Source organism: Zalophus californianus, chromosome 9, assembly GCF_009762305.2.
Source record: "Zalophus californianus isolate mZalCal1 chromosome 9, mZalCal1.pri.v2, whole genome shotgun sequence".
In the NCBI taxonomy this organism is placed as follows: domain Eukaryota; kingdom Metazoa; phylum Chordata; class Mammalia; order Carnivora; family Otariidae; genus Zalophus; species Zalophus californianus.
The window spans coordinates 122,610,298-122,630,826 of NC_045603.1; the positions used below are offsets into that span (position 1 = coordinate 122,610,298).

The 20,529-nt window shown below is 35.9% G+C and overlaps 1 protein-coding gene across 1 annotated transcript in view; it reads right to left on the reverse strand.

Annotated features, from left to right (window-relative positions):
- The window catches only part of MALRD1 (MAM and LDL receptor class A domain containing 1), a gene marked incomplete at its 5' end in the record, with an annotated part of 847,841 nt that overhangs the window by 676,791 nt on the left and 150,521 nt on the right, over positions 1-20,529 (reverse strand). The window contains 2 exons of the mRNA XM_035729081.1: positions 16,476-16,616; positions 18,590-18,710. Coding sequence (XP_035584974.1) covers positions 16,476-16,616; positions 18,590-18,710 — 262 coding nt within the window. The remainder of the gene's footprint in view (positions 1-16,475; positions 16,617-18,589; positions 18,711-20,529) is intronic.

Sequence of the window (20,529 nt, forward strand, 5' to 3'; positions counted from 1 at the left end):
ATGAGAAAATTAGAATAAATTGCATTAAAAATATTAAATATCTGAAATTCTAGAATACCAGTATTCCTTTTAAGGAGGATTTCTGTTTATGAATAGAAATCCTGAGGGTGGTATAGTGTTTTTCTCCTCATAGGGAATTGCTTGTTTTCTCAAGCAATTAAGGTTCTCTGTGGGAAAACATATGCTAGTCAGTCCACTGCCAGACTCTCAGCCTAAAATCCACCAGCTTCTCTCCCTTTGCTGTAAAACAGACAAAGACCCCTACTCTTACTCCCCTGAACTCTTTAATGTCTTTACCTCATCTCCACTCAGTGCCAGAATTTTTAATGCATAGATTCATAAAAATGGGGTAAAGGAAAAGAATTTCTATCAATAAAACAGATTCACAGTATAAAATTAACTCTGCAGAAAAAAAAAAATAAATAAGGCAGGCAAAGTAATAAAACTAAAGACTCTAGAAATCTGGAGCTCATTTACTAATTTTTTAACTTAATTCACTATGATCATGGGTCCATTGCCAAATTGTGGTCTCCCATCCCCTTTTCATGTCTATAAAACTATCTTATGAAATGTAATGTGATTAAACAAATTATTACTAAAGGGAAGTGATATTCTTTTTATTAAGAAAAAAGAACATGAGGAATGACATCACCAAGATGGCAGCATAGCTTATTCCTGACTTCACTCCCCTCTCAAGAAGAACAACTAACAACTATTCAAGAACAAGACACCATTGAGAGAATCCTAGAACACGGGGGTGAGGCTGAAGCACTCCCTGCACCTCGGAGACCAAGACAAACCACATAGAAAGAGAAGTGGCCACACACTGACCTCACTGCTCCCACCTGAGGTCTCCCCTGAGCCTCCACTTCCTCCAGTGGGAAAAGAGAGCCCAGGGGGAACAACCAGCCCCCCAACTCAGCATTGTGGGTGGTTTGTGGGAGCCCCTACTCTGATCTCACACCTGCACAGGGATTGCAGGAAAACTATGAGGTTCAACCACTGGGACTCTGACTGTGACAGAGAAGGGGGGAGAGGCTTGCAACAACCAGCATACAACCTTAGCAGAGCAAGTTCATACTTGCAGTGCCCAAGTAATAATACTAACCAGTGGCTTTGCTCATTATCAAAACCAAGATGGGTATACACTCTGACCAGGGAAAGTAGCAGAATACAGATCTTATTTATTCAGGTCCTCAAATGAATACTGTTGACCATAGAGCCAAGTTTGCCTAAACCCAGGGAGGGAGCTGAATCACAGCCCGTTCCTTCAACTGTGGAGAGTGTCTTCCAGCCCCATCTGACAAAAAGGGCTGGAGAAAACTCCTGAAAGCTATGTGACCAAACAGCTGTCAAGCTGAGAAGCAGGAAGAGCTGAGGTTTGCAAAGACAGTGGCCCTGTTTGACCAGGGAACTTTGGGTGTGGGTCAGCCTGAGTTGAGACAACAAAGAACTTTGCCAGCTTTAGCTGATTCTCCCACTGCACCCAGACAGGGATTCTAATTCATAACCCTGCTCATTGTTGAATGCAGCCATCAGCCTATCCAACCAGAGAACCTAACCAAAGCACAAGGAAAGCTGTGATGCCCATCCTACAGCCTCTCTTAGGAGGGAACCAAGCCTCCTGTGCAACCGCTCTCAGCCATTGGAACACCTCCCATCCCTGACCTTAAAGCTTAAACAGTTGCCTCACCCAAGAAAAGGCCACAATAACAGGCCCCATTTGCCCAAAGATATTACCAGCACATCCCCAGAAACTGAAACTGACTGAATGTTCAAAAATTGTCTCTGCCAAAGCAAACCTATAAAGTCTGGAAATGGAGCCCAATTACTTAAATGCACAGATACCAACATGAGGAATCAAAGATCACAAAAAATCAGGTAAATGGGACACAACCAAAGTAAACTAATAAATTTCCCCAAAACTAAACCTTAACAAATGGAGATCTAGGAACTGTCAGAAAGAATTCAAAATAATTCCCTTAAGGACGCTAGTGAACTATAAAACACACACACAAACACATACACACAGAAAACTAACTGAAATTAGGAAACAATGCATAATAAAATGAAAACTTTGAAATAGCAACCATCAAAAAAAAAATCCATATATAATTTGTAGAGTTGAAAAGTAAAATATCTAAACTGAAGAATTCAACAGAGAATGTCAAAAGTAGACTCAACCATGCAGAAGAATCAGTAATCTGAAAGAGAAGACACTGAAAATTATCTAGAGGAGCAAAATGAAAAAAAAATGAGAAAGAGTGAAAAAATCCTATGGGAATTATGAAACACAATGAAAAGGAACAATATTTGCATTCCAGGGATTCCAGAAGGAGATGAGAAAGGGAGATAGCAATAATGGCTGAAATATCCCCTTATCTAGGGAAAGAAATGGACATCCAGATTCATGAGGTCCAGAGGACCTCAAATAGGATGAACCTGAATAGGGCTACATTGAGACACATTATAATTAAATTGTCAAAAGTCAAAGACAGAGAATTTTAAGAGCAATGAGAAAAGAGAGAAGTTACATACAAGGGAACGTCCATAAGATTATCTGCACGTTTCTCACAAAAACACTGGGGAGGGTATGTGTTGTGGTGAGCGTTGTGTATTGTGTAAGACTGATGAATCACAGACCTGTACCCCTGAAACAAATAATACATTACATGTTAATAATAAAAAAAAATTTTAAACATTTCAGGCAAGGAGAGAAAGAGATGACATACTCAAAATATTGGAAGAAAATAATTGTCAACCAAGAATTCTATACTGGCTAAGCTGTCCTTCAGAAACAAAGGAGGGATAAAGACTTCCCTGAACAAACAAAAGCTGAGAGAGTTCCTTACCAATATCTACCTTACAAGAAATGCTTAAAGAAGTTCTTTGAGTAAAAGAACACTATCATCATAAAAATATAAAAAGCGTAAATCTCACTGATAATGGTAAATATACAGCCACAAATTCTGCAATATGGTAATAGTGGTGGTTAATTCACTAAAAACTCTAGCTTAAGTTTAAAAAAAATGTAGTAAAAATAACCAAACTATAATAATCTGTTATTAATTACACAATGTAAAAATATGCACATTGTATCAGCAATAACCGAAAAGGAGGATAGGAAGTAAAAGTGTAAAGTTTATAAATTTTATTGAAGTTGTTTAAAATGAGGTGTTTTAAGATATTTTATGTAAGCCTCACTGTAACTACTAGGAAAATCCTATGATTACATAAAACCTGATAGAAACTTAAAGCACACTGATACCAAAAGACATCAAAACACACACAAAAAAGTAGCAGGCTTAAATAAGAAAAAAAAAAAAAAGACTAGTTGTAAAAAACAACCAGAAAATGAACAAAATGGCAATAGTAAACCCTTAACCTATATATAATTACTTTAGTTGTAAACAGATTTCTCCAATTTATTTTATTTTATGTTATGTTAATCACCATACATTACATCATTAGTTTTTAATGTAGTGTTCCATGATTCATTGTTTGCATATAACACCCAGTGCTCCATTCAGTACGTGCCCTCTTTAATACCCATCACCAGGCTAACCCATCCCCCCACCCCCTCCCCTCTAGAACCCTGAGTTTGTTTCTCAGAGTCCATAGTCTCTCATGGTGTGTCTCCCCCTCAGATTTCCCTCCCTTCATTTTTCCCTTCCTATCTTTTTTTTTTAACATATAATGTATTATTTGCTTCAGAGGTACAGGTCGCTGTGAATTGTGTGAGACTGTTGCATCACAGACCTGTACCAGATTTCTCCAATTAAAAGGCACAAAATGGTTGAATGGATTAAAAACAAGACCCAACATATGGTGCCTATAAAGGACTCACTTTACCCTCAAAGACACACAGACTGAGAGTAAACAGATGAAAAAAGACATTTCAAGCAAATGGTAACCAAATTTACTTATATCAGATAAACTCTAAAATGATAAAAGAGACAAAGAAGGTTATTATGTAATGATAAAGGGGTCGATAAAGATAATAACAACTGTAACTATTTTGTGTACAAGGAAGCACCTGAATATATAAGGCAGACACTGACAAAGCTAAAAGGAGAAATCAACAGTAATACAATGGCTGGATCATCCAGAGAACCAATCGGGAAACAGTGGACCTGAAAAACACTACAGACCAAATAGACCTAACACTACACAGAACATTCTCTTCAACGACAGCAGAACAAATATTTTTCTCAAGCACACAGGGAATACTTTTTAGGACAGACCATATGCTATGCCACAAAACAAATCTTAGCAAATTCAGGAAGACAAATCACACCAAATATCTTTTCTGACCACAATGGCATGAAACTAGAAATCAACACCAACAGGAAAGCTGAAAAATACATGAGCACATCTAAATTAAACAACAGTCTCCTGAAAACCATTTGATCAAATTAAAAGTTAAAGGGGAAATAAAAAAGTTGTTTTTTTTTTTGAAACAAACAACATACCAGAACTTGTGGGATGTAATAAAAGCAATTCTAACAGGGAAGTTCATAGCCATAAACACCTACATTAGGAAGCAAAAAAGATCCTAAGTAACCTAAATCTCTATGCCTTAAGGAACCAGAAAAAGTAGAACTGAGCCCAAAGGTAGAAGAAATAAAAATTAGAGCAAATATAAAGAAAATAGAAAACAGAAGAACAACAGAAAAGAACAGCCAAACTAAGAGTTGGTTCTTTGTTTTTTTAAGATTTCATTTATTTGTTTTACAGAAAGAGAGACAGTGAGAGAAGGAGCACAAGCAGGGGAGTGGGAGAGGGAGAAGCAGGCTTCCCACGGAGCAGGGAGCCCAACACGGGGCTCGATCCCAGGACCCTAGGATCATGACCTGAGCCAAAGGCAGACGCCCAATGACTGAGCCACCCAGGCACCCCAAGATTGGTTCTTTGAAAAGATAATTAAAATTTGCAAGCCCTTAGGTACACTAACAAGGAAAAAGGCAAAGGACCCAAACCAATAAAATTATCAATGTAAAAAACACATTACAATTGATACCATAGAAATACAAAAGATCATAAGTGGCTACTATAAACAACAATATACTAATGAACTGCACAACCTAGAAGAAATGAAAAAAATTATTTGAAACACATAACTTACCAAGAAGGAATCAGGAAAAAACAGAAAATCTGACTAGACCATTTACTAGTAAGAGGATTGAATCAATAATCAAAAATGCCCCAAAGGAGAACAAATATTGTTAAAATGACCATACTACCCAAAGCAATCTACAAATATAATGAAATCTCTATGAAAATAACAGCAGCATTTTTCACAGAACTACAACAAGTAATCCTAAAATTTGTATGGACCCACAAAAGACCCCAAATAGCCAAACCAATCTTGAAAAAGAAAAAACCAGAAGTAGCACAATCCCAGATTTCAAGTTATATTGCAAAGCTGTAGTAATCAAAATAGCATGGTACTGGCACAAAAAGAGACACCTAGATCAACAGGACAGAACGGAGAGCCCAGAAATTAACCCACAGTTAGAAGGTCAATTAATTTACAACAAAGGAAGCAGGAATATGCAATGGGAAAAAGTCTCTTAAATTAATAGTGCTGGGGAAAACTGGACAGCTACATGCTAAGGAATGAAACTGAACCACTTTCCTACACCATACACAAAAATAAACTCAAAATGGATTAAGGATCTAACTGGAAGACTTGAAACCATAAAAGTCCTGAAGAGAACATAGGCAGTCATTTCTCTGACATCAGCCATAGAAACATTTTTCTAGATGTCTCCAAGGCAAGAGAAATAAGAACAAAAGTAAATTATTGGGACTACATCAAAATAAAAGCTTTTCAACAACAAAGGAAACCATCAACAAAACTGAAAGACAACCTACTGAATGGGAAAAGATATTTACAAATGATACACTTGATAAGGGGGTAGTATCCAAAATATATAAAGAACTTATACAGCTCAACACCAAAAAAAAAAAAAAAAAAATCCAATTTAAAAATGGGCAGAAGACATGAACAAACATTTCTCCAAAGAACACATACAGGTGGCCAACAGACACATGAAAAGATGCTCAACATCACTCACCATCAGGGAAATGCAAATCAAAACCACAATGAGATTATCACCTCACACAGGTCAAAATGGTTAAAATTAACAACACAGGATACAACAGATGTTGTCAAGGATGTGAAGAAAAAAGAACCCTTGTGCACTTGTTGGTGGGAATGCAAACTTGTGTATCCACTGTGGAAAAGAGTACAGAGTTTCCCCAAAAATTTAAAAATAGAAGTACTATATGATCCAGTAATTCCACTACTGGGTATTTACCCAAAGAATATGAAAACATTAATTTGAAGAGATATATGCACCCCTATGTTTATTGAATCATTATTTTTGATAGCCAAATTATTGAAGCAGTTCAAGTGTCCATCAATAGGTGAATGGATAAAGAAGAGGTAGTAGACACACACACACACACAAACACACACACATAGGAATATTACTCAGCCATTAAAAAAGAATGGAATCTTGCCATTTGCAACAACATGGATGGATCTTAGAGGGTATAATGCTAAATGAAATAAGTCAGTCAGAGAAAGACAAATCCCATATGATTTCACTCATATGTAGAATTTAAGAAACAAAAGAACAAAAAGAGACAAACCTAAAACAGACTTTTAAAAATATAGAAAAATAGTGGTTGCCAGAGAGGTGGTGGGTGGGAGGATGGGAGAAGCTGGTGAAGGGGATTAAGAGTACATTCATCATGATGAGCACTAAGCAATGTATAGAACTGTTGAATCACTATACTGTACACCTGAAACAAACTCTGTGTTAATTACAGTGGAATTTTGTAAAATAAACAATTTTTTAAAGTTACAACCTCCCTCTTCATCAAGATAAAAAGCTTTTCCACAGCAAAAGAAACAGTCCACAAAACCAAAAGACAACCAACAGAACAAGAGAAGATATTTGCAAATGACATATCAGATAAAGGGCTAGTATCCAAATCTATAAAGAACTTATCAAATTCAACACCCAAAGAACAAAGGATCCAATCAAGAAATGGGCAGAAGACATGAACAGACATTTTTCCAAAGAAGACACCCAAATGGCCAACAGACACATGAAAAAGTGCTCAACATTGCTCGGCATCAGGGAAATCCAAATCAAAACCTCAATGAGATGCCACCTCATAGCAGTCAGAAGGGATAAAATTAACAAGTCAGGAAACGACAGATGTTGGCGGGCATGCGGAGAAAGGGGAACCCTCCTACACTGGTGGTGGGAATGCAAGCTGGTGCAGCCACTTTGGAAAACAGTATCGAGGCTCCTCAAAAAGTTGAAAATAGAGCTACCCTATGACCCAGCAATTGCACTACTGGGTATTTACCCCAAAGATACAAATGTAGTGATCCAAAGGGGTGCATGCACCCCAATGTTTATAGCAGCAATGTCCACAATAGCCAAACTATGGAAAGAGCCAAGATGTCCATCGACAGATGCATGGATAAAGAAAAGGTGGTATGTGTGTATGTATATTTACAATATACACATACATGTATATTGTAAATATACATATATATTTGATGCAGCCATCAAAAGGAATGAAATCTTGCCATTTGCAATGACATGGATGGAACTGGAGGGTATTATGCTGAACAAAATAAGTCAATCAGAGAAAGACATGTATCATATGACCTCACTGATATGAGGAATTTTTAATCTCAGGAAACAAAATGAGGGTTGCTGGAGTGGTGGGGGTGGGAGGGATGGGGTGGCTGGGTGATAGACATTGGAGAGGATATGTGCTATGGTAAGTGCTGTGAATTGTGTAGGACTGTTGAATCACAGACCTGTACCTCTGAAACATATAATACATTATATATTAAAAAAAAAAAAAGACGATAGCAGGAAGGAAAAAAATGAAGGGGGGGAATCGGAGGGGGAGACGAACCATGAGAGACTATGGACTCTGAGAAACAAACTGAGGGTTCTAGAGTGGAGGGGGGTGGGGGTATGGGTTAGCCTGGTGATGGGTATTGAAGAGGGCACAAATTGAATGGAGCACTGGGTGTTAGACGCAAACAATGAATCATGGAACACTACATCAAAAACTAATGATGTAATGTATGGTGATTAACATAATAAAATTTAAAAAAAAAGTTACAACCTCCCTCACCACATGGGCATTATTACCTGATTAATTTTTCTCCATATTATAAACATTTTACTTTCTTTTGTTTATTGTCCACACTCCACTTCTTAAATGCAAAGTCCACTAGGGCAAAGAGTTTTTGTCATTTTGTTCAATGCTCATTTCTGGCACATAAAAGGTGCTCAATAAATATTTGTTGAATTAAAAAAAAAAATGCCCTAAAGAAGAAAAGTCCAGGACCAGATGGCTTCACTGGTGAATTTTACCTAATATTTTAAAAAGAATTAACGCCAATACTTCTCAAAGTCTTCCATAAAATCAATGATGAGGGAGCACTCCCAAACTCATTTTAGGAGGCCAGTATTATACTGATAACAAAATCAGAAAAGAATACTGCTAGAAAAGGAAACTACAGGCCAATATCCTGATGAATATAGATGTAAAAATTCTCAACAAAATTCTATCAAAAAAATCAGCAGCCTATTAAAAGGATCATTCACCATGATTAAATGGGATTTACCCCTGGGATGAAACAATGATTCAAAATACAGAAATGGATCAATTCGATACATCACATTAACAGAATGAAAGAAAAGAATCCTATGATGATCTCAATAGACACAGAAAAAGCATTTGACAAAATCCAACAGTCACTCATGAAAAAACAGTTAACAAATTAGGTATGGAAGTAACATGTCTCAATATAATAAAGGCCATATATGACAAGCCTACAGCTAATACCACACTCAATGGTGAGAGGCTGAAAGCTTTTCCTCTAAGATCAGGAACAAGATAAGGTACCCACTCTCACCACTCCTATTCAATATAGTACTAAAAGTCTTAACTAGAGCAATCAGTAAAGAAAAAGAAATAAAAGCCATCAGTATTCAAAAAGAAGATGTATGGTCCCTATTTGCAGATGACATGTTTTTATATAGAGAAAATCCTAAAAACTCAACCCAAAGCCTGTTAGGCCAACCAACAAATTCAGTAAAGTTGCAGGATACAAAATCAACATACAAAAGTCAATAGGGGGGCGCCTGGGTGGCTCAGTTGGTTAAGCGACTGCCTTCGGCTCAGGTCATGATCCTGGAGTCCCGGGATCGAGTCCCGCTTTGGGCTCCCTGCTCGGCAGGGAGTCTGTTTCTCCCTCTGACTCTCTTCCCTCTTGTGCTCTCTATCTCTCATTCTCTCCTATCTCAAATAAATAAATAAAATCTTTAAAAAAAAAAGTCAATAGGGTTTCTACACACCAACAACAAATTTTCTGGAAAATAAACTTATCCCATTTTACAATGCATCAAAAACAATAAAATACGTAGGAATAAGTTTAAGGAGGTGAAAGATCTCTACTCTGAAAACTATAAGGCATTATTGAAAGCCATCCAGGAAGACACAAATAAATGAAACTGTGCATTGAAAAAATTAATACTATTAAAACGTCAATACTACCAAAAGCCATCTATAGAGTCAATGAAATCCCTATCAAGATTCCAATGGCTTTTTAAACAGAAGTAGGAAAAACACTCCTAAAATTTATGTGGAACCAAAAAAGCCCCAAATAGGCAAAGAAACCCTGAGAAAAAAGAACAAAGCAGGAGGCCTCACACTTCCTGGCTCCAAGCCACACTATAAAGCTCCAGTCACCAAAACAGTATGGTACCGTACAAAAACAAAGAGACCAACAGAAATAGTAGAAAACCCAGAAAGAGACCCAAACATATACAGTCAACTAATACTTGACAGGGAAGACAAGAATAATCTATGAAGAAAAGACAATCTCTTCAATAAATGATGCTGGGGTAATTGGATATTCACATGTAAAAGAATGAAAGTGGACCCGTATCTTACACCACTCACAAAAATTAACTGAAAATGGTTAAGACCTAAGTGTCAGACATGAAACTCCAAAAATAAAACATAGGACTAAATTTCCCTAACATGGGTCTTGGGGATCACTTTTTGGATACAACACCTAATACACAAGCAACAAAAGCAAAAATAATAAATAATGCAGTGGGACTACATTAAACTAAAAATCTTCTGCATTCTAAAGAAACCATCCACAAAGTGAAAAGACTGCCTGCAAAATGGGAAAAAATATTTATAAACCATTTATTTTCCTTATTTTTTATTATGTTACGTTAATCAACATACATTACATCATTAGTTTTTGATGTAGTGTTCCATAATTCATTGTTTGCTTATAACACTCAGTGCTCCATGCAGAACGTGCCCTCTTTAATACTCATCACCAAGCTAACACATCCCCCATCCCCTCCCCTCTAGAACCCTCAGTTTGTTTTTCAGAGTCCATCGTCTCTCATGGTTCATTTCCCCATCCAATTCCCCCCCCCTTCATTCTTCCCCTCCTGCTATCACCTTTTTTTTTTTTTAACATATAATGTATTATTTGTTTCAGAGGTACAGATCTGTGATTCGACCATTATTTCTTAAGGGGTTAATATACAAAATATAAAGAACTCATAAAACTCAATAGCAAAAAATAACCCAACTTAAAAATGGGCAAAGAACATGAATAGACATTTCTCCAAAGATATATAAAAGGCCAACAAGTACATGAAAAGACTTTCAACATCACTAGTCATTAGGGAAATGCATATTAAAGCCACAATATCACTTCACACCTGTTAGAATGGCTACTACCAAAGATGAGAACAAATACCGGCGTGGAGAAAAGGGAATCCTTTTGCACTGTTGGTAGGAATGTAAATTGGTGTAGTCGATATGGAAAACAGCATGGAGGATCCTCAAAAAACTAAAAATAAGACTACCATATGATCCAACAATTCCTCTTCTGGGAATATATTTGAAGGAAACAAAAACACTAACACAAAAATATATTTGCATCTCCATGTTCATCACAGCATTATTTACAATAGCCAAGACATGGAAACAACCTAAGTGTCTATGAATGAGTTAATGGATAAAGAAGTAGTGGTATCCATACATATAGACACATACATATACCTATAGATAACGGAATATTTTTTCATTTACAACAAAAATGATAACCTACCATTTGCAACAACATGGATGGAACTTGAAGACATGAGGCTAAGTGAAATAAGTCAGAGAGAGAAATACAAATACTAAATGATCTCACTTATATGTAGAATCTAATACAAACTCATAGAAAAAGAGATTAGACTTGTGGTTACCAGAGGTGGATGCTAAAGAGGGATGGGAGGAGAACTGGAAGAAGGTGATCAAAAGATACAAATTTTCCAATTATAAGATAAATAAGTACTAGGGATGTAAAGTCCAACATGATGACCACGGCTAACACTGCTGTATGATACATAGGTAAGTTATTAGGTAAGTAAATCCTCAGCATTCTTATCACAAAGAAAACACTATTTTCCCTTTTTTCTTTTCTTTCTTTTTATTGCATCTGTACGAGAAGATGGATGTTAGCTGAACCCACTGTGGTAATCATTTCACGATATATGAAAATCAAACCCTCATGTGATACACCTTAAACTTACAGAGTGATGCATGTCAATTACTTCCCAATAAAACTGAAGGGAAAAAAAGAACATTAGACTTGTAGACAGGATTTACCATTCCAATGATAAATGACCATTTGAGACATTCTAGGGGCCTAAGAGCATGAGGTCTCCTCCAAACGTGAAGTCTTCATCACTGGCTTCAGGTTCAATTTAATGGCGACTTTGAAAGGATGGAAAGGCTGTGTGATGTGTGGCTAAGAGTGTGGGGTGTGGAGGCTGATAACCTAGATTCAATACGAGGTTCCACCGTTCATGGACCTGACATTAGGCAAGGACGCACATTATAAATTTATTAGTCTCAGCTCCAAATCCACCCTTCCCTGCCATGCTGGACTCTGTAAACTTTTCTCTTTCAAATAGCTCATACAATGTTTGGCTTTGTTAGTAAACAGCACAGGATGGATACCACAAAGCACAGTGGAGTGGAAGCTTCTCTTTTTGGTTCCAGTACACTTGGATTTTTTGTTTGCTTGTTTGTTTTTGCTTTTGCCCTGTAACTGCCAACAATTTAAAGCAACCCAGTTACAGTCCCCCTTCAGTGAGTTTTTCAGATATCCTGGTGGAAAATTTCTCCCGTGGCCTATCAGCTATTCACCAAATCTAGCTCACAACATCCCAGCAAATTTTTCTACCTTCCAGTGGGTCCCAGTAACACCCTCTCCAACAAAGTTTATTTTTTTAAATTTTTTTCCAATAAAGTTTAAATCTCATTGTTGGGATATGGGGAGTGGGGTGCACTCATCCAAACTGATTCCTTCCTTGGATTGTCTGTCTCAGCACTAGAAAGAGTAGTTGCTCCCCACATTAGCCATTCTTTTCTTCTTTACTGTTCTTTTATTTCTTGTTGTAGGTAATCACTTTTTAAAATTACATAATTCTTTTTATTGCATTTTCCTTGTTCAAATTACTACTGTGGTTTCTGTCTCCTGAATGGACACTGTTAAGGAAGCCTGTAAAATGAAGCTAATAATAGTGACCTCTTAGATTGGTTTTGATGGTTACAGAGTTCATATAAAGTTCTTAAACCATGTATATTTGGTAACAGTCCTAACGTATTCAGAGACAAACTTACAACTGTTAATCCATAGCAGAACTTTCAGGAGATAATTCCTCTAACAAGAAAAAAAAAAAAAAAACATTTTAAGAAATTCCTGCTTAGAAATAATCTACCTTCTAAAGAATACATTCTCCAACCCTTACAGTTGTAACAGCAGTTTGTTTACACCTCTATTCTAATTATAATTACAGTGCAACACTATTATACCCAAAATATTTCTTACCCAATGGACTAAGCTTCTTGAAGGAAATCATCACATTTTATTCTTTACTGAATCTCTTGTTATAGAATAGATGCTCAGTATAGGTTTGTGATGAGTCACAGCACAGCTACCTTGCCAACCTATCACAACTCAAGAATGCCCTTGATTTTTCTCATCATCCTGATCTATGCTCCACACGGATTGCTGAGTCTTTCCAACTGTATGCTCCACCAAGCTTCATAAAAATGTCCACACCCCGATCTTGAGTCAAAATTACCTAAGTTTCATTTCAGGTATGGGTGATCAATAAAATGTGATATTCTTATAAGCTTCCTTCTTGCCTGATTTCAGTGTCTTCATCAGGAGTTATTAAAATAATTTTGCAAAAGATTGTCCACCAACACCATCCCCTTCTTTTCCTTCTTCAATAATTTCCCAGGGATGGTAGGATAACATTAGAGTCATATAAGTGTAATGTAGAAAGGATGGATGCACTGCCTTCAGAAAGGAAAAACTTAAAGGAGACCCTTAAAATTTTAAAAACATACAGAACTAGCCAAGATCTATAGTTCTATGACCAATTCATTTATTGGTACACTATAGTTTTAAAAAACATTCTTAAGGATTATATACTCTTCTGCCATTAATTGTACTTGAATGGCAAATGTTTAAAATAAGAGTAAGCATTCTTATATACCCACAAAGAATAAAGGAATATTTATAATATGCTCTTGTTCTTGTCTTCTGAGTTCTACCTTGAATTTATTTCAAATTCTATACTACAATGCAGCAAAACTGAAAGTTAGAGATGTCTTCATTTTTTTGCTACTGTTTTAAAGCTAATCTGGTTTTCTTTCACCTGCAAGTCATTTTAGTTTTATAGAGGTCTCTATTTTTGCTGTCTTCATTACATATTCACGTGAGTAGTGTGCACTTTACATTCAGAGAGTAAATATGTACAGTAGTTCCCCCCCCCCGCCAGCCGTGTCTGCAGTTTCCCTCTCTGTGGTTTCAGTTACCCAAGGTCAACCGCACTGCAGGAAGCAGATGATCCTTTTTCTGATGGATGGTCAAAAGGTCAATAGTAGGTTGCCTTTTAGTTTTGTTGATTGTTTCCTTTGCTGTGCAGAAGCTTTTTATTTTCATGTAGTCCCAATACTTTTTTTTATTTTATTATGTTATGTTAATAACCATACTTTACATCATTAGTTTTTTTATTATGTTAATCACCATACATTACATCATTAGTTTTTGATGTAGTGTTCCATGATTCATTGTTTGTGCATAACACCCAGTGCTCCATTCAATCCGTGCCCTCCTTAATACCCATCACCAGGCTAACCCGTCCCCCCATGCTTCTCCTCTCTAGAACCCTCAGTTTGTTCCTCAGAGTCCATAGTCTCTCATGGTTCATCTCCTCCTCCAATACTTTATTTTTGCTTTTATTTCCCTTGCCTCAGGAGACACACCTAGAAAAATGTTGTTTTGGCTGATGCCAGAGACAGAGGACCTGTGTTCTCTTCTAGGATTTTTAAGGTTTCAGGTATCACATTTATGTCTTTAATCCATTTTGAGCTTATTTTTGTGTATAGTGTCAGAAAGTGGTCCAGTTTCACTCATTTGCATGTAGCTGACCAGTTTTCCCAATCCCCTTTGTTGAAGAGACTTTTTCCCATTGGATATTCTTGCCTCTTTTATTGAAGATTAATTGACCATATAATCATTGGTTTATTTCTGGGTTTTCTATTCTGTTCCATTAATCTCTGTGTCTATTTTTGTGCCAGTACCATCCTGTTTTGATTACTATAGCTTTGTAATATAACTTGAAGTCTGGAATTATGATACCTTCAGCTTTCTTTTTAAAAATTGCCATGACTATTTGGGGTCTTTTGTGGTTCCATCTAAATTTTAGGATTTTTGTTCTAGTTCTGTGGAAAATGCTGTTGGTATTTTCATAGGGATTGTATTAAATCTACAGATTGCTTTGGGTACTACAGACATTTCAACAGTATTTATTCTTCCATTTCTTTGTGTGGTCTTCCATTTCTTCCATCAATGTTTTATCATTTTCAAAGTACAGTTCTTTCACCTGTTTGGTTAAGTTTATTCCCTGGTATCTTACTATTTTTGGTGCAACCTACTGAATGGGAGAAGATATTGGCAAATGACATATCTAATAAAGGGTTAGTATCCAAAATAAAGAATTTATACTCAACAGACACACATACAAAAAGTAATCCAATTAAAAAATGGGTAGAAGACATGAACAGACATTTCTCCAAAGACAACATCCAGATGGCCAACAGGTACATGAAAAATGCTCAACATCTCTCATCATCAGGGAAGTACAAATCAAAACTACAAAATATCACCTCACATCTGTCAGAGTAGCTAAAATCAAAAGCACAGGAAACAAATGTTGGTGAGGATGTGGAGAAAAAGGAACTTTTGTGCACTGTTGGTATGAATGCAAACTGGTGCGGCCACTGTTGAAAACAGTGTGGAGGTTTTTTAAAAAAAATCTAAAAATAGAACTACCCTATGACCCAGTAATCCCATTACTGGGTATTTCCCAAAGAACACAATAACACTAATATAAAGGGATATATGCACACATATGTGTAAGGCAGCATTATTTAAAATAGCCAAGCTATGGAGGTAACCCAAGTATCCATCGACTGATGAGTGGATAAAGAAGATGTAGTACAGATATACAATGGAATATCATTCAGCCATAAAAAAGAATGAAATCTTGCCACTTGCAATAACATGGATGAAGCTAGAGAGTATAATGCTATGCAAAATAATTCAATCAGAGAAAAACAACATATGATTTCACTCATATGTGGAATTTAAGAAATAAAACAAATGAGCAAAGAGAAAAAGAGAAAGAGACAAGCAAAGAAACAGACTCAACATAGAGAACAGACTGACGGTTCAGGGAGTGGGGTGGATGGGTGAAATAAGTGATGATAGGTGATGGGGATTAAGGAGCGCACTTGTCCCGATGAGCACTGGGTATTATATGCAAATGCTGAATCACGATATTGTACACCTGAAACTAATATAATACTGCATGTTAACTATACTGGAGTTAAAATTTTTTTGAAAAGCTCAATAGTACCCTAACGCTAAGTCACAATGCCTAACTGTTCACCTCACTTCATCTCATCAAGCAGGCATTTTATCAACTCACATCATCACAAGAAGGGTAAGTACGAGATATTTTGTGAGAGAGACTACAGTCACACAACTTTTATTACAGTACACCGTTATAATTGTTCTATTATTGTCATTAATCTCTTACCATTCCTAACTTATAAATTAAGCTTTATCATAGATATGTATGTATAGGAAAAAACATAGCATACGTTGGATTTGATACTATCTGTGGTTTCAGTCATCCACTGGGGGTCTTGGAATGTATCCCCTGTGGCTAATGTGTGTGTGGGGGGGGAACCATTGCACACATAAATCTTAGCCAAATAACAAGTACTAAAGGGACTAAGTGATTAAAGTACTGGCTCACCACAATTGGCTTCATCTGTTCCATTTGGACAGTCAGAGGGAAAATCACAGAATTTGCTGGATGAAATATAGCCTGCATCCTCACATGACACAAACCCAGCTTCAAAATTAAGAGATGGAGAGGATAAAACATACTCTTCTCCTTCAATAAATAAATGGAATGCATAATTATTTTATGAACAGTAGTTTTTAAATATGCTAGAGACACAGAAGCTAGATAAAAAAGGCCAAATCAGAGTATAGTTTTCCTTTTTCATCCTGTGTATGGTGCTTCAAATGTATATGTAAGGCACTAGGATTGCTCTGAAGTCTTATAGCCATTTGCATGCCGATTAAAGCCTTCAAAGGCTTTTAATTCAAACACAGGGTCTAGGTGAATCTGGCCATTCTGCCCCACAAATATAACATAATTCATTACCAGTGGGATTTGGCTTATTTTTTTAATGCCTATTCCAGTCCCATCCTAAATTTCTGCTGGGTAATAATACTAAATTTCACAACAGAAATCTTATAATGACCTACTGGACAAATTTGCAAAAACAGTAAGAAAGTTTTTTTTTCTCTTTGTGTACAATAATTGGCCTTTCAGGAAAAATTAATATAATATTGGCCTGGCCTTTCAGGAAAAATTCATACAATTTTGGCCTGATTATAATTATGCTCTAACCAACTAAGATGGTGTTTGGAATGAAGCACACATAAATTGAGTTTTAATTTCTGAAGAGAATTCTCTGTAAGTGAGATCAAGCACTCTCAGAGACTTCTGCTAAGGTTAATTTTAGTGATAATTTAAAACTTTTAACCACACTCTTGCCTCCAGTTACATTCTCTTCAATGTCAACTTTCTGCTATTCCAATTCTAGTGATGCAGTATTTGATTAGAAGAAAAATGTTTAATTAAATAACAGAAATAAGGTAATGCTGGTTAACCCTCAAAAATTCAATCATTAAATCTGCTGCTTCATATTCCTCAATGTCTATCAGAACCACATACACACAGAGCTTAGAAAGGTTTAAGTTCAGAACACATATTCTGAATAAAGTAAATACATAGGACAATATAAAGTTAGTACAGAGAATTATACAATTTCACCAATGAAAGAGGTCTTTAATAAAAGACTAATTAAAAGTTCTTTAATCTAGTTCTCAATCCAGAATTGTTTCTGCTATATTACCCTCAATTATTGCATTTAGCTCATGTAGGAATTCAGCTTTTCCATTTACTAATAAATATCTTGTTTAATGAAACATAACCTCAGAATATAAGATGTGCCTAATTTCTAAATGCAAATAATGTTCATGTATATAGATAAAGAAAAATAAAATGTGGTCATTTTCAAACAAAATCTTTAATGTTGTCTGTTTACTAACAGACTCTGGGGTAGAAGTGGTCAAAGGGAAACATCAATCAGTGTTAAAATGACAGGTAACTGAGGCACAATGCATACTGTTCCAGTCCATTCTCAGAACCTAAATAATGGTTCGATTTTCCAAAAATGCCTATTTGACTATTGGGGATTTATTTTTACGACAATCTTTCTGCCCCTTAATTGAAATGCTCTACAAAATATTTAGTCAAAAAATTAGACAAACTCCTTCTGTTACTTGAAAATATATGTTCTGAATTTAAACAGAGAGTTTTAGGATCAAGATTTAAATTTTTGGCTGGCCTTAAGTCACTTTTCCAAACACAGTAAGTTTTTTGAACTCCTAGGTGACTCTGAAACATGAATTTCATTATATAATCATTTGAAGTACCAAGCAAAATTAAAATAGAAATTTTTATGGAAGTGTTTTTAAAACATGCAAAATAATTCAAATTATTTAATAATTTCTATAACTAAAAAACTGTGACAATTTTAGCCACAAGCATAGAATATTACTGGAAAAGTCTCTAAGGCCTAGGCTGTGTACACCATATATATATATATATATTTTTTTTTTTTTTTTTTAAGTATGTTTTAGTTTTCAAGGCATGTGATAGAATCCACAACCTGGTATTAGCTACTTGTGAGCTATATTACTGGAGGACTCAAGTATGTTTTAAATTTTGGTATCAGGAGGAACTCATTATTTCATATGTTTAAAACTTCAGTGACCACAAGAAAAATTTACCTTTCTTTAGAATGCTGGTACCTGGAAGTGACACATTAGAAATTTCACATTCCTGGGATATACTGATGTCGTCTAGAGCAACAGTAGCATTTGAGGATAAAACAGTAGCTTCCAAAATCAACTATAATTACAGAAAAACAAATTATTAGAAATATATCATAAATGTCTTACAATCATATATCTTTGTGTAGAGAAGCTCATTTGCATCTGTCCCCAACTTCCCATCTAATTTCAGAAAACTGTTTTGACCAGAACATTCAAATTCTAAATTTATAGTCATAGCGGCTTTGACAGCTTCTTATGTAACCTTAATGTCTTAGGTAACCTTGTTTCAATTAAAAGTTGAAACATTCATCACTCCTGAAGGGTTGCCTTCCCATTGGAGCCATTAAGAGTTGTATGCATTTAAAATGAGCTCTTTGGGGTAATCAACTGTGTGGTTTACAACTCAATTTAACTGAGATATGAATTCATTTGTAATGGGTCTGCTGGAGGCAATGATTCATTTTCATATCAGAATATTTAAATACTAATATGTATTATGTATATACACAGAAACCCACTTAGTGAGGTAAAGCAGAGTCAATAATCACCTAGAGTGGTTAATAATATTCATAAGTTAAAGCACTCAGAGGCATCTATTTCAGTTTAATTTATTCTAACACTCTGAATAATGACTGATATAATTTGTTTTCTTTCTCATTAATCACATTATTATGTTGTTAATCTACCACCTTAAAAAAAATGAGAGAGAAATTATGTCTGGAGTCTTAAAGACGTGTAGTAAGACCACCAGTCCAGGACATAGTAGGTGGTGTATCTCGATCTTAACAGAGAGGATCTCAGATCCCAAAGTTCTTATGATTTACTTGTTATGATGCATTAACAACTAAACTACACCACAAGTGCTATACAAAGAGATAGTATAAGATACTAGGAGAATCGAAGAAAAACACTTCATTGTTTCTGCCAAGAATGTGAGACAAAATTTGAAAAAAGTTGCTAAAAATACTAACTACCTAACAACCAATAACTAATTACCTAATAATAGCTACTCAGTTATAACTGCTACCTCAGATTTTGTTTGAGAATCTAGTAACATTACAGGCAAAAGCAAGGAGATGTGGAAGTGTATGGTATATTTAGAACACTTTGGGTGAAATGCTCACTTTAGCAACACATAGACTAGAACACTTGGGGTGCTACAGGATGATGGGTTTTGAGACATACTATCCCCAAAATATGGCACACCTTGGCATAATGAGTATTTCAAGCTGGAGGAATTTAAGAAATGGCATGTGCAGGATGGACCTCCTGATCTTCGCTCATGTGAGAGGTGTCCTGTCTATAACTGGAGGGAAGGGGCACCCTTATTTTGGAAGACAAAAGGACACACAAGCAGAGGAATCTAAATCTTCGCCTGGCTAGGTTTCTCCCAGTTGATTACACTTAGCTCATACTCTTTGCTCCATTGTCTCTTTCCATGACTGTTCATTCTTCATCAAACTTTGCATAAAAAGGCTTAGGATTAACTGTTTCTTTATTAACTGGTCTTTACATCCTTATTAAGGCTCCAGTGTCATGTAAGACTTACATTAAATAATTTTGTATGCTTTCTCCTTCAATCTACATTGTTAGTTTAATATTCAGACCCAGCCAGGAACCATAAGAGGGTCAGGGAAAATGTTTTCCTCCCATACACAGTAGTATGGGATTTTAACAGAATGATAAATTAACTAACAGATGGAACAAACTGATTGCAAGAATTGGTGCAGCCCCAAGTGGAAGGCAATTTGATGTTCTCTATTAAAAAGAAAAATAGCACAGACTACAAAAATTAAGCCCACTTCTCAGCATTTATGCTAGAGAGACACTCATCAGCATGTATGTGAAAGCCCATCCAGGAATGTTTACTTCAATGTTGGTTTTGATAAGTAAAT